This window comes from Acanthopagrus latus, chromosome 23 (genome assembly GCF_904848185.1).
Source record: "Acanthopagrus latus isolate v.2019 chromosome 23, fAcaLat1.1, whole genome shotgun sequence".
NCBI lineage: Eukaryota > Metazoa > Chordata > Actinopteri > Spariformes > Sparidae > Acanthopagrus > Acanthopagrus latus.
In genome coordinates, this window is record NC_051061.1 from 22,346,855 (window position 1) to 22,360,151 (window position 13,297).

Sequence of the window (13,297 nt, forward strand, 5' to 3'; positions counted from 1 at the left end):
TAGATTCCTATATACATGATATGTACAAGTGCCCCACCCCTTTCTGTGACATCACCCCCATGAAGTCATTATTCACATTCACATGTCCAAATTACCTGAATTCTTAAGTATTAAAGTAATATAACTTGATTGTATAATAACAAGACCAGAGAAATTTAGTGTCAACTAAAAAAACTGAGTTTTTTTCATCCTACTGGCAATGGTTTATCTGAGCTGGTTCTTTTAATATTTGTTTTACTTTCATTTTAGCCTCTCAAAAGTGGACAGTTAGAAAGATTACAGAAGACAAGATGAAGTAAAGGATCCACAAGTGGGACTTCAACCAAGAATCAATGCTCACTGGATACCTGCTCCACCAACTTGAGCTAAACAACTTCTCAGGTGAAAATCACTTTCTGGTTTGATCAGGGTAAACCAGGCAAAATAAGTCCCGCCCACAGATTTTCAGACGAATCCAGGTGGTGCGCGTCAAAAGAGGCGGTCTCTCTCATTTCCCGCGCGAAGTTTGTGCGTTTCCCTCCAAAACTGTAGATGTCTTTATTAATGCTGAGGGATCTTCACTCTGGTCCCAGCTGCTCTTCCCTGAGGACAGGAACACGGTGAGTAAACTGTTCTGTATGAATCTGCTTTATGTGTCCAGTTACCTGCTCAGTATAGGTGTATTCATGTCCGTGTGGATGGTGTACAGATCAGTTATTACCTACAGATCTCAGGTAATAAGCCCAGGTGATGTTCCTCCATATATCGGTGAGCTCCACATTGTAACTACAGTCTTACCTTGTCAAGCCCAGTGAGTTCTAGGTGCGGGTTAAAAGGGAGCCAGCCTCCCTCTAGTGTTGGTGAGATTTGTTTTTGTCTCATAAGTTTCTGAAAAAACTCTGAACACGAAGCTGAATACTTCTCTTTTTACTGTTAAGTGTTAAGGTAAATTCGGCTCGAACATAATCCTGTTACCACATCCAATTAAATCCGCCATGGACTTTTTGTTTTGCTCGGTGCGCCAAACTCCATTGAGATTTTGGCCGTTTTTTCTGTGCCGTGTTTATTACATGAATAATGCACAGCTAATTAAATGTAAGTCACTTTCTCAAAACATGTTGGTAGTTTAGGTAAAATCGGCATTAAACTTTTTTTTTTAAATGTATTATGTATTCTTTAGAACGCAATGAAAGCTGGTTAGCTAACATTTGCTGGTCAGTTTAAGTGAGTGGCTATGTTATGTTAGCTAGCTGACTTCGAAGTAGTTGGAGATGCAGGGTTTGGGTAACACGTTAGCAGCGGCTCAGCTGCCTTTAATAACGGGTAAAGACTCATGAATCGGGTGCTGACGCTATAACGAGCTTTTAAAGACGTCTGAGTGATTTAATCGTCGTGGTTTTACAGACAGGTTTGCATGTTAGCTAACGTGTGTCTGTTGGCGCGTGTTAGCATGACGCCATTATCCTGCTGTGTAATGTTAGCTTGTTAATACTAACATGTTATCGCTGAATATCAGAGTACAGCTCAGTTAGCTAACCGGCTTCATGTGTTGTGTGTAATAATGTCTCAGTATGGTAGTGTGTCGGCATCTAGAAGGTCATTTTGAGCAGCTAAAGTAGTTTAACACACAATATGCAGCCTCATTGTAGCTGCACAGAATGTATTCAGTGTGTTTGTCTCAGTTTTGGTTAAATCACTGCACTGACCTTATTAAAATCATATCACTTGTGTATAAACTACTAAATGTTCTCAGGACTGAATACATTTGGTTTACTTTTGGTTTACCTTTTAAAAAACACACATGTATTAAATCAGATTATAGTAGATTTTACTGTGCAGAGTGATGTGACACTCCTGAAGTGATGCCATGCACAAAGAATGATAATCCCTTTAAGAAATCCCCTTTTGGTGGATGTATCTATACTCTTATTACATCCTCTTTTTTCCTGTTACACGCACACACACACGTAGTTACCATGTTATACTAAATTACCTCCTCCTCTCTCCAGGTGAACTGTGGGACTTGTCTTCAGCTTCAGGTGGAACAGCTCTGACCTGTATGGTGATCAGACCCAGAGAGGAGAGACACCTGGTCCAACAAGGTCAGTGCAATATAGGTGCCAAAATTAAAGGCAGAAAGTGTGAGATTTATCAGTTGCTGTTCATTGATACTCTACGATCAGTAAATTATACCAGAGGATAGTCGAGTCTCATTCTCAGGTCGTTGAATACCGACAGTTTGGGTTGGCAGAAGCCACGACAGTGTCACTGTTGGGCCACTAGTCTCTCTCCCTCCCTTTCTGTTTGTCTTTAAAAATAATTAATTATATAGGATAAATGATACAATTATTTTTTATTTAACATGTATATCTACACTGTTCAGCCACAGCATTAAAACAATTAACAAGTGAAGTGAGCATTGATCATCTTGTTACAATCAAATGTTCTGCTGGGAAACTTTGAGTTCTGTCATTTCTGTGGATCCTCTTTGACAAACACCAGCCACCCAAACACCGTTCAGACCAACTACGCCCCCTCATGGCAAAGAACCCAAGGTGTCAAACTGGCCTCCTCATTCTCCAGATCCCAATCCAGTTGAGCTTCTGTGGGATGCACCAGAACCAACTGCCATCCATGTTGGGGCCCCCATGGATGGTTCTTGGCTCAGACTGCATCCAGTGGAAGCTCAGTTGGATTGAGATCTGGGGAATCTGGAGGTCAGGTTGACACCTTGAGCTCTTTCCCACGTTCCTCGGGTCGTTCCTGAGCAGTTTTTGCAGTGTTGCAGGCGCGTTGTCCTGCTGGGGGGGCACTGCCATCAAGGAGTGCTGCTGCCATGAGGGGGGGTACTTGGTCTGCAGCTGTGTTTGGGTGACTGATGTTTGTCAAAGAGACGTCCACATGAATGCTAGGAGTCATGGTTTCACAGCCGAACATGACATTGGAACACAATGATCCATGTTATACAATTCGCCTGTCACTGGTTCTAATGTTGCGGCTCTCAGTGTATACACGTGTTAAATACTTCATGAATTAGACCAAATAAATGCATTTAGGCACTATAACAAGACTTGTTTATATTTCCTCTCAGTAAAACAAAACTGTTTAAAATACTTCTACTTCCTTTGAATCCTGTTGGTTTTGAGCTTGGGACTTATACATTTTAAATGGACAGCTGTAGATTTATAGTTAACATGAGCCTCGACCTGTTCACCTAGCAGGCCACTTAATAAGTATCGTTTTCAGTTTCTAATGTTCAGCTGTGCTATGGTGAAGTTTTTGGTTTAGAAGCATTTCTTGTCGTCTCATTCATGGTAGAGATGCAGCAAACTGAGCTACAAACACCAATAGAATGACCAAAGACATGTTATTTTCTGGTGGCCTGTGTAAGTTTCTCTTGAACAGTTGTTAGCTTATCTACGTCCCTCTGCGTGTATAAACTGTTGAGCAGGGCCTGGTGTTATTCATGGTAGAAGTGCAGTGAATTGAGAGCTACAACACCATCAGAACTGAGCGGAGATGTGTTGTTTTGGAGGCCTCGTGGTGTAAAACTTTCTAGGGACAAAAGTTCAGTAATAGTAATCCAGTTGTTAATGGTCTGCCAGGCAAACCTGGTGTCATCATTGTTAGTTACAGGTTAACTTGACCAGACTTCAGCTATCTTCAATGGCAAATGCCCGAGTGCTGTCCATCGGAGCTGTAAGCAGTGGTTTCCATGAATGGCAGTAGTCAGGCCTTTGATCAGTTGCTGGTATTGGTAATAGCGTATCTTACGAGCCCTCGTGCGATCCCGCCAACTTACAGGTCCCTCATGTTCAGACACCTATGGTTGGTAGAAGCGTGCACATAGTGTGCGTGTTTAGCTTGGGCCTCGGCCTGGCTAGGGACATGCTCAGGGCCACGGTAGAAGCTAGCCTGACGCCACTAAAGCGGCTTGGATCTCTGCCCTCATCTGTCCATGACGATTCCCCTCGCGAGTTCAGTGTGTATGGGCGCGATGCCTTTGCCTTGAAGATAATGTTGAACCTCTGTGATATAACAAAATGAAAACAATTGCAGGAATTCATTTTCTTTGCAACTGTGTGCAACAGCTTCCTGCTTGATAACACCAAGCAGAGATCATTACAAAGCTGTTACAGGGCCCTCGGCCTCACCGGCCAGTGGGCCACCAACAAGGATTGTACCGTGGTGTCGTTTTTCGTTTGGAAGCAGTTGTCGTGGTCGTGTTCATGGTAGAAGTGCAGCGAACTGATAGCTGCAAACAGCTTGAGCGGTTGTTAGTTTGTCTGCGTCCTTTGTTTTCAATTCTTGTACATATCCACTCGAGCGTGCAAATGAAGTCTTTGGAGTTGTTGTCTTGCGAACTGATAGCTACAAACAGCTTAAGCAGTTACCAGGCTTGTGTGAACCAACCAACCACAGCAGACTTAGGCCCCACCTCAAAACCCACAGGATTCATGGAATGTTTTTACAGCTAGTAAATATATATATATATATATATCTTGAAGTAAACTGTATTTGAATATACAAGTCCTCTCACTGTTAACAACTCGACTCTCTGAGTCCTGTTAATAGCCTACAAAGTGTGTTATTTGACGACCTGAGAATGAGACTCAAAAATCAGCTGTCTTTCTACAGAACTGCTTTATGGCGACATCACACAATTAATGATCGATTAATAATTGTCCTCCATAATGCAGGACACTGGCTTGTCTCACATTTCCTCCCTAAGGTCTCAACTTTCTGCTTTTAATGCTGGATAACTTAATCTATAATAATATATCATGTTTGATAAGTGAATATTTAATATTGATTATATGAATCTGCAAAGTAACTAGAAACTAAAGCTGTTAGACGAAGTGCAGTTAAAGTATGAATAATGTAATAATAACAATAATAATGATAATATAGTTAAAACTCAATTTATGCAACATATGAGAAGTATTTAACATGTATATCTACACTGTTCAGCCGAAACATTAAAACAATTGATAAGTGAAATGAGCATTGATCATCTTGTTACAATCAAATGTTCTGCTGGGAAACTTTGAGTTCTGTCATTTCTGTGGATCCTCTTTGACAAACACCAGCCACACAAACACCGTTCAGACCAACTGCACCCCCTCATGGCAAAGAACCCAAGGTGTCAAACTGGCCTCCTCATTCTCCAGATCCCAATCCAGTTGAGCATCTGTGGGATGCGCCAGAACCAACTACCATCCATGTTGGGGCCCCCATGGATTGTTCTTGGCTCAGACTGCATCCAGTGGAAGCTCAGTTGGATTGAGATCTGGGGAATCTGGAGGTCAGGTTGACACTTTGAGCTCTTTCCCACGTTCCTCGGGTCGTTCCTGAGCAGTTTTTGCAGTGTTGCAGGCGCGTTGTCCTGCTGGGGGGGCACTGCCACCAAGGAGTGCTGCTGCCATGAGGGCGTGTACTTGGTCTGCAGCTGTGTTTGGGTGACTGCTGTTTGTCAAAGAGACGTCCACATGAATGCTAGGACTCCTGGTCTCACAGCCGAACATGGCATTGGAACACAATGATCCATGTTATTTATTTCACCTGTCACTGGTTCTAATGTTGCGGTTCTCAGTGTATACACATGTTAAATGCTTTTTACAGATCAAAACCTCCTAAAAAAGACTAAAAATCCTCACAATGACACACAAAACAACCATAAATACACACACAAAAACTCCACAAAACTTCACAAATTCACAACAAACTGCAGTAAATACACACAAAATCTCTAAAAACCTCCACAAATACACAAAAACCTCCACAATGACACACAAAACGTCCACAAATACACAAAACCTCCACAAATAAACACAACATCGCCACAAAGTCAATAAAAACTTAAACAAATACACAAAAACCTCCACAATGACACACAAAACTTCCACAAATACACATAAAATCTCCACAAATTCACTAAAAACTTAAACTAATACACAATCTCTACAAACCTCCACAATTTCACAAAAAACTTCCATAAAATCCCCACAAAACCTGCACAAAGACACATGAAACTACCACTGCTCTTCCTTCTCTTCTTGCAGGTGATGGAGGGTTGAAAGGACAAATCAACACGACAAACAAGACGAGCCGCCACAGGAGCCTGAAGGGAAAGTGTGAGTATCTTTCACCTGGACTTAACGAGGGGGATCAATCATGGCTGATGTATCTTCAGATTACTGATGGTCACTGTTGGTTTCTCCAGAACGAGAGCAGCCAGGAGCTGAAACTGTGAGCAGAGGAACAGGCTGCTGAGGACCAGCTGGACGACTGTTTCCTGAACTGAATCCTGATTTCCTGTAATCAAGTTTTGTGGACTGACATGTTCTCTGGTTGCTGCTCTTTCTGTCAGATCAGTAGGAAATATTGTGCTGCTCGCAAACAGACTCACACTTTCGTCTGTATAGACTTCAAACACAAGAGCGCACCGACCCTCAGAAGCTGCCGTGTTAAATTCCAAACTTGATGTCTGGAGGAGAACAAACGACCAGTTTTCTTAAGTCACTGTCGTTCCTCCATCGTTCAGAATCTCCTGACGCTCACAATGAAACAGTTTGTTAATGAGAGATTTGGTGTTTTTAATATGATATATCTTTATATAATATATAAAGATATCTTTCATTCATCAAGGCAGAAACTCCTCTCAAATATTAATGTCCTCCATCTTTGTTTTTAGTAGGTAAATATTTTGTTGTGAGTACGACTGAGGGTCAGTCTGATGTTTGTGGCTGTCGGACAAACCACAAGTGTAAAATAGTAATCAAAGCATTTAACTAATTGTACAATAAATATCAGCATTAATAAATTATTTATTAGTCTAAATTCAACTAAATTACAAAGTTTTCAATATCATTCTTTAAAGATTTAATTATTACTCGAAAAGTACACGGTAAAAGTACTTCATATTATTCATGCAAGTAGTCTAGGAAGTAGAGTACCTCTCATATTTTATAATCTCATTAAATGGTTATTTTTGATGCTTCTAATGTATTATGGTTTATTCTCAATGTCTTTTTTAAAAACCCATATTTTATATTGCTGTCTTGCTGTGCAACAATAAACGTTGTAAAAAGTAGAATATCTGCCTCTGACTTGTCGTGGAGTTTAAGTAGAAACTGTCAAAACTGAAAAAAGTTCAGAATCTCAACTGAAGTTGAGTAATTGAGAACAAGTTTTTAAACCACACTCAAATGAAGGAATTAATACACACAATCCATTGAGGATCATTAGGGGAGGATCATTGGGACCAACAACAGGCTGTGTGGCTGAGACATGAAATACCATCCTGAAGTTTAGTTTGAGTAATAAATTAAAGAGTTTTAAGGCTCATCAGAAGCAAAAATACTGCACAGAGGTTTCAAAATGTCATTCGGGTGATGATATAATAACTGAAAATGAATCTTTCCAGAAGCCACAGAGGTGCTTCGAGGTGGAAAATAACAAAGTACAAATACTTAATTACTGTAGTGATATTTCAGAGCCTGTACTTTATTATCTTTACTTGAGTATAGAAGTTAAATCAGTTTGTTTTTAGTATCTGTACCTCTAGTTGAGTGAAGAATGGGGTCTGCATGCTCAGAGAGATGATGCTAATATGCTAATGTGTAATTTTTATATGTTCAGCATCATACTTCAGCTTCTGGTTCGCACCGTAAGGTTGAAATGGTCAGTTTTTAAGTGAGATATCTCAGCAGGTATTGTAACAGGAGATTGTAACACCACCATGAGGTAGATTTGTCCAGGCAGTTTAATTACGTCGCCATCAGTCGTCAGAAGACCTGGCATGAACACCTGGCCAGCCAACTGTGCGATGGTGAGGAGTTCAGTTCATGTCTGGATTTGTTGAAAGCTTTAAATAGTTAAAGTTTAGAGCAGCGATGTAAAGAACAGAGAAGTTTACAGAAGGATCAGAAATGTCCTTTTCATCGAGGGAACGAGCATGAATTGTGACTTTTTCACATTTTGACTTGTCACAGCAGGAGAAGCACACGAACGTAACCAACTTTTTTCTTTTTTGTGTCCCAGCGAGTCACGACTTCTTCAAAAGTAGAATAAAAAGTTGAAATTAACATCTGATTTACATCAGGTTCACTACAAGAGTCACTAACTGAACAGATTAATTATTGTTGTTTGATATTAACATGTAAGGTGTTGCAGCAGGTGAAGGTGAGTCTCATCGTTACCACTTAATGTTCTGCTGGGTGTTTTAATCTATACTGATTTTCATCTAGAGATGATCATCACACAGCAGTGCAGTAACATGTAATACAGGTGAAGCAACATGCAGCACCTGTTCTCACCTGTTGTGTGTTGAGTGACGCAACACTGCCCCCATGAGGAGGGATGTGTATGAAACGAAATGAAATATTAACTGGATCTTCTCTCAGAGTATTTGTTCCGTTTCAAGTTTGTTTTTTATTACTATGAATATCGTAAAACTGACGATGTGCATTTTCAAAATAAATGTATTCTCCCAGTCTGCTGAAGTCTGACACAGCTGGAACTCTGTTTGTTTAGTTTAGTTTTTTATTTTATGGCGATGTATAATTATTATCTTTATTATCTTTTTAAATCAACAGCGACTTCAGGTTCAGGTCGCACTGTGACGACAGAGGAGGAATGTCGGCTTTATATTGTTATTGTGAGCAGTTATTAATGAAAGAGTCGCATCGTTCAGCTTCTTCATTAAACTGTAATTCAATTCAACGATTTAAATAAATTGAAAAAAAAGAGAAAAAAAATGTACGTAAAAAAAAGTAAGTAAAAAAAAAAAAAACTAGAGCGAAAAAAAACCATTTAAAATCTACCGTTAAGTGACAATACATGATTATTTATTTATTTATTTATTTTTTAAATATTTATTATGTCCGAATTGTTTTGCCTGTCAACACGTGACGTTTCACAGCACAGTTCGACTATCAGGCGTTCTTTTGTGTTTTTTTAAAAAGTAAATATTGGATGGAATGTTCCGTCGTTTGCCTTTGATTGCGATGACGTCACCAGACATGAGAGAACGGATGACGTCACTCTCTTGAAACCTTATAGAAGTCTCATGCTTTGGATGTTTGATCTGGTTAACTTGATGGTTATCTGCCACCTGAAGGATCGTGTAGAAGTCTGATTAATTTGAGATTTATTTGGTCTGGTTAACTTTATCGAGCTGTCATCAGAAGGATTTCGTATGTTTAACACATACACATCTGCTGGTCGGCGACATTCTGCGCTTTCAGTGGAATCGCGGCGTCTCTCCATGGCCGAGACTAAAAGCAGACCAGAGTCGCTGGAGTCTCGGAGACTTCATGCGCCCGAGATGCCCAGCAGAGCTTTTGGCGGTCAGAGGGAGGACGTGCGGGAGTTATTCAAATCCAAAGTTAGGATGTTTGAGTCCATGTCACAAGGTACGGCGCCTGGGCCCGCCAAGCTCAAACCTGATGTCAGCGTGCATCAGTTGGAGTTAAAAGACATGAAGAATAAAGAGCAGATTCTGCGCAGTCGGGTAGAAATACTCACCGCTGACGGGGTCAAACTTAAAGAACTGAATGAGAGAAACCAGGCAGAGATCAAACAGCTGAAGGCCACAGTTTGTGCTCTGAGGGAAAGTGAAGACTCTTTAAAGCAGCAACATGTCGGCATCACCTACGAGCTGTCTCACCACGAGTCTCTGACAGAGAGACAGAACCAGCAGAACAAAGATCTGAAAACGGCCGTGCAAGATCTTCAGCGCCTGCTGGATGAGGCTGAGCAGCTAATCTTTGATAAAGACGAGCTCATAAAAAAACAAGACCGTGAAATTGAGTTCAGTCGGCAACTGGTGGAGGAGCTCAACGCCAAAAGAACTGATATGAACCAATCGATCCGTGATCTTAAAGAGCAGCTAGAGACGAGGCAGGAGGAGGAGGTCCTGGCTGGTGTTGAGAACTTCAGTCGGCATTGTTCACTTTGGGCTGAAAAGTGTGAGAACCTCACCGCTGAAAGGGACCAACTTCTATCTGTCAGGGAGAAACGCAACACTGAGATCGAAAGGCTGAGAGTGGCGCTGCAGAGTCTTCAGATCAAAGAGAAGTTTCTGAATGAGGATGTCCACAATCTCACTGCTGAGGGGGTCCGACTTAAAGAACTGAATGAGACGAACCAGGCAGAGATCAAACAGCTGAAGGCCACAGTTCGTGCTCTGAAGGAAAGTGAAGACTCTCTAAAGCAGCAGCATGTCGGCATCACCAACAAGCTGACTGAGAGACAAATCCAACAGGACAAAGACCTGAAAACTGCCGTGCAAGATCTTCCAATCAGCCGACTGAATGTGGCTGAGCAGCAAATCTTTGATAAAGATGGCTGTAGGAGGAGGCAGGAGGAGGAGGAGGAGGTCTTGGCTGGTGTGGAGGATTTCCGTCTGCAATGTTCACTTTTGGCTGAAAAGTGTGACAGCCTCACAGCTGAAAGGGACCAACTTAAATGTCTCAGGGAGGAACACCACGCAGAGGTTGAGCAGCTGAGGGTGGCACTGCAGAGTCTTCAGGACAAAGAGAAGTTTCTGAACGACGACGTCAACAGTCTCACTGCCGAGGGGGTCCGATGCGAGAGTCTGATTCAGAAAAACCAAGCGGAGATCAAACAGCTGAAAAGGACGGCTCAGACGGTGACTGAGCACCGTTTGGTAGCGGTGCAGCAACTTGAAACTCTGATGGACAAAAAACAAAGAGAGATCGAAAGACTGAGCGAGGCGCTGCAGAGTCTTCAGGACAAAGAGCTGATTCTGAACGAGCAGGTAGAGAATCTCACGGCCGAGGGGGTCCGATATGAGAGTCTGATTCAGAAAAACCAGGCAGAGATCAGACGGCTGAAAAGGACGGCCCAGACTGAGACCGAACACCATTTGGCAGAGGTGGAGCAGCTTGAGTCTCTGATAGACGAAAAACAAAGAGAGATTGAGAGACTGAGAGTGGCGCTGCAGAGTCTTCAGACCAAAGCGAAGTTTCTGAGTGAGGACGTCAACAGTCTCACCGCTGACGGGGTCCAACTTAAAGAACTGAATGAGACGAACCAGGCAGAGATCAAACAGCTGAAGGCCACAGTTCGTGCTCTGAGGGAAAGTGAAGACTATCTAAAGCAGCAACATGTCGGCATCACCTACGAGCTGTCTCACCACGAGTCTCTGACAGAGAGACAGAACCAGCAGAACAAAGATCTGAAAACGGCCGTGCAAGATCTTCAGCGCCTGCTGGATGAGGCTGAGCAGCAAATCTTTGATAAAGACGAGCTCATAAAAAAACAAGACCATGAAATCGAGTTCAGTCGGCAACTGGTGGAGGAGCTCAACGCCAAAAGAACTGACATGAACCAATCGATTTGTGATCTTAAAGAGCAGCTAGAGACGAGGCAGGAGGAGGAGGTCCTGGCTGGTGTTGAGAACTTCAGTCGGCATTGTTCACTTTTGGCTGAAAAGTGTGAGAACCTCACCGCTGAAAGGGACCAACTTCTATCTGTCAGGGAGAAACGCAACACTGAGATCGAACAGCTGAAGGTGCTCATAGAAACACGAGGCCGTGAGATTGAGAACAATCAGCAACTGGTAGAGGAGCTTTACGTCAGAAGAACCGAGATGAACCAATCCATCTGTGATCTCCAACACCAGCTAGAGGTGAGGCAGGAGCAGAAGGTCTCACCTGAACCAGACTCACCTGAGAAGCTGAGAGATGACGACCTCCTTGAGAGTCCACCTGCAGGACGCCGCGCTCCTGAGGTTCAGACCAGTAGCTTCTGGTGCCGCTGTGTTAAACGTCTACTGATAATAGGTGTGGGTGTTGTCCTGACCACTGCAGGTGCACTTCTTTCTGGGAACTCCTTGGCCTACAACATTTTCATGGACAGTCAGCACGCCTACTGCAACCTAGAGCCTGGAGTACCTTGTCCCGTTTAGACAGGACTACCTGACCCTGACCAGAACAGTTTTCAACTGAAGAAACAGAAGAAGTGGGAGAAGAAGTCCAGATGTTGGTCTGACAGGGTCTCCTGAGTGCAGTGACCATGTTCTCTGGGTTTTTTATACGGGTTTTCTCCGTGTACTACGGTTTACCCAATCGCATTCGCGTTTAAAAAAATACACAAAGAACAATGTGTAGAATTGAACGGTTGGACCCCCACAGCCGTCCGTGTGTGACATCGCTCCCTGGGTTTTCATACGGGTTTTCTCCGGGTGCTCCGGTTCGCCCACTAGCATTCGCTTGTAAAAAAAGATAAATGACGGGGCGCTGCTCAGCTCGGTTGGTAGCATGCGCGTCCCATGTGCCGAGGCTCTGCAGCGGACCCGGGTTTGACTCCCGGCCCGGGTCCCTTTGCTGTTTGTCACTCCCCCTCTCTGTTTCCTGTCACTATCTTTGAGCTGCACTATCAATAAAGCCAGAAAGGCCAAAAAAAGATAATGAGTGAGGAACAAACAACAAACAAAAGTTCATGGTTGTGGAGGTGAATGTCCTTCATTCATTCTGGACCTGGACCGCCTGGTCTAGATGTCCTGAAGGCAGGGCAGTGCCAGTGCTTGTGATGCTCTCAGCACATCGGATCACTCCATGGAGAGATTTCCGGTCCTGGGTGCTGTAGTTGCCGTTCCAGGCAGTGATGCTTCCAGAGATGACAGACTGGATAGCAGCAGAGAAGAAGAAGGTTTTCAACAGCCCTGAGATCTTAAATGTCCTCAGACGTCTGAAGTGATACAGGTGCTGCCTTCTTCACCTTCCTTCTGACCCAAGTCTCGATGACTACAGTGGGATCAGCTGATGCAGTTTTCTGAAGAAGGATCTGATGTTAACTGACCACTGTGCACCATCCCAGGCCTGTAGCTTCAGGGAGAATCACCTGACCGGCAGTAAAGTGAGGCGCGTCTTTGCTGGTTGAGTCATTCCCAACTGGTTCTCTCAGCCAAGGCCCGTGTTCTGTTTCAGGCAGCTGAAGGACACAAACAAGAGCAGGGATGGTTGAGAATAAGCTGCCGATGTAAACAACAAATGTCTGGAAATGTTGTTTAAAGCACCAATATCAAGATTAGTTTGTTTATATCAATCATCAGTACATTTTTTAAAAACATTAACAAAGTCTTATAACTGTCAGCAGGTTGAGTGTCCAAGATGGCAACCCCTCCAATACAGCTCATAACAGGCTGTATTTCACCTGCCGGAAAGTAATCATGCTCCTACCTTGTGACTGAAAGCTTGTTTCTGCTTCCTCCTCCAGAAATAGTGATGAATACGTTCAGCATATATTGAATATTTGTGGCTGCATCTTCCCAACAAAGCAAAAATAACAC

The 13,297-nt window shown here is 42.9% G+C and overlaps 1 protein-coding gene and 1 long non-coding RNA gene across 2 annotated transcripts; both read left to right on the top strand.

Annotated features, from left to right (window-relative positions):
• The first annotated feature begins 5,812 nt into the window (after positions 1-5,812).
• On the top strand, positions 5,813-6,383 carry LOC119013641. Its single transcript, XR_005072797.1, has 2 exons — positions 5,813-6,113; positions 6,203-6,383. It is a non-coding gene; the product is annotated as an uncharacterized LOC119013641 (long non-coding RNA).
• A 2,663-nt stretch (positions 6,384-9,046) lies between these two features.
• LOC119013640 (cingulin-like) lies at positions 9,047-13,104 on the top strand. The gene has a single exon (XM_037088347.1). It carries the CDS (start codon positions 9,179-9,181, stop codon positions 11,912-11,914), a length of 2,736 nt encoding a protein of 911 aa, XP_036944242.1. The 5' UTR covers positions 9,047-9,178; the 3' UTR covers positions 11,915-13,104.
• The last annotated feature ends 193 nt before the right edge of the window (positions 13,105-13,297 follow it).

Excerpts from the sequence above, each read along its gene's own strand:
- LOC119013640 (XM_037088347.1), top strand. The coding sequence starts at position 9,179 with ATGTTTAACACATACACATCTGCTGGTCGGCGACATTCTGCGCTTTCA.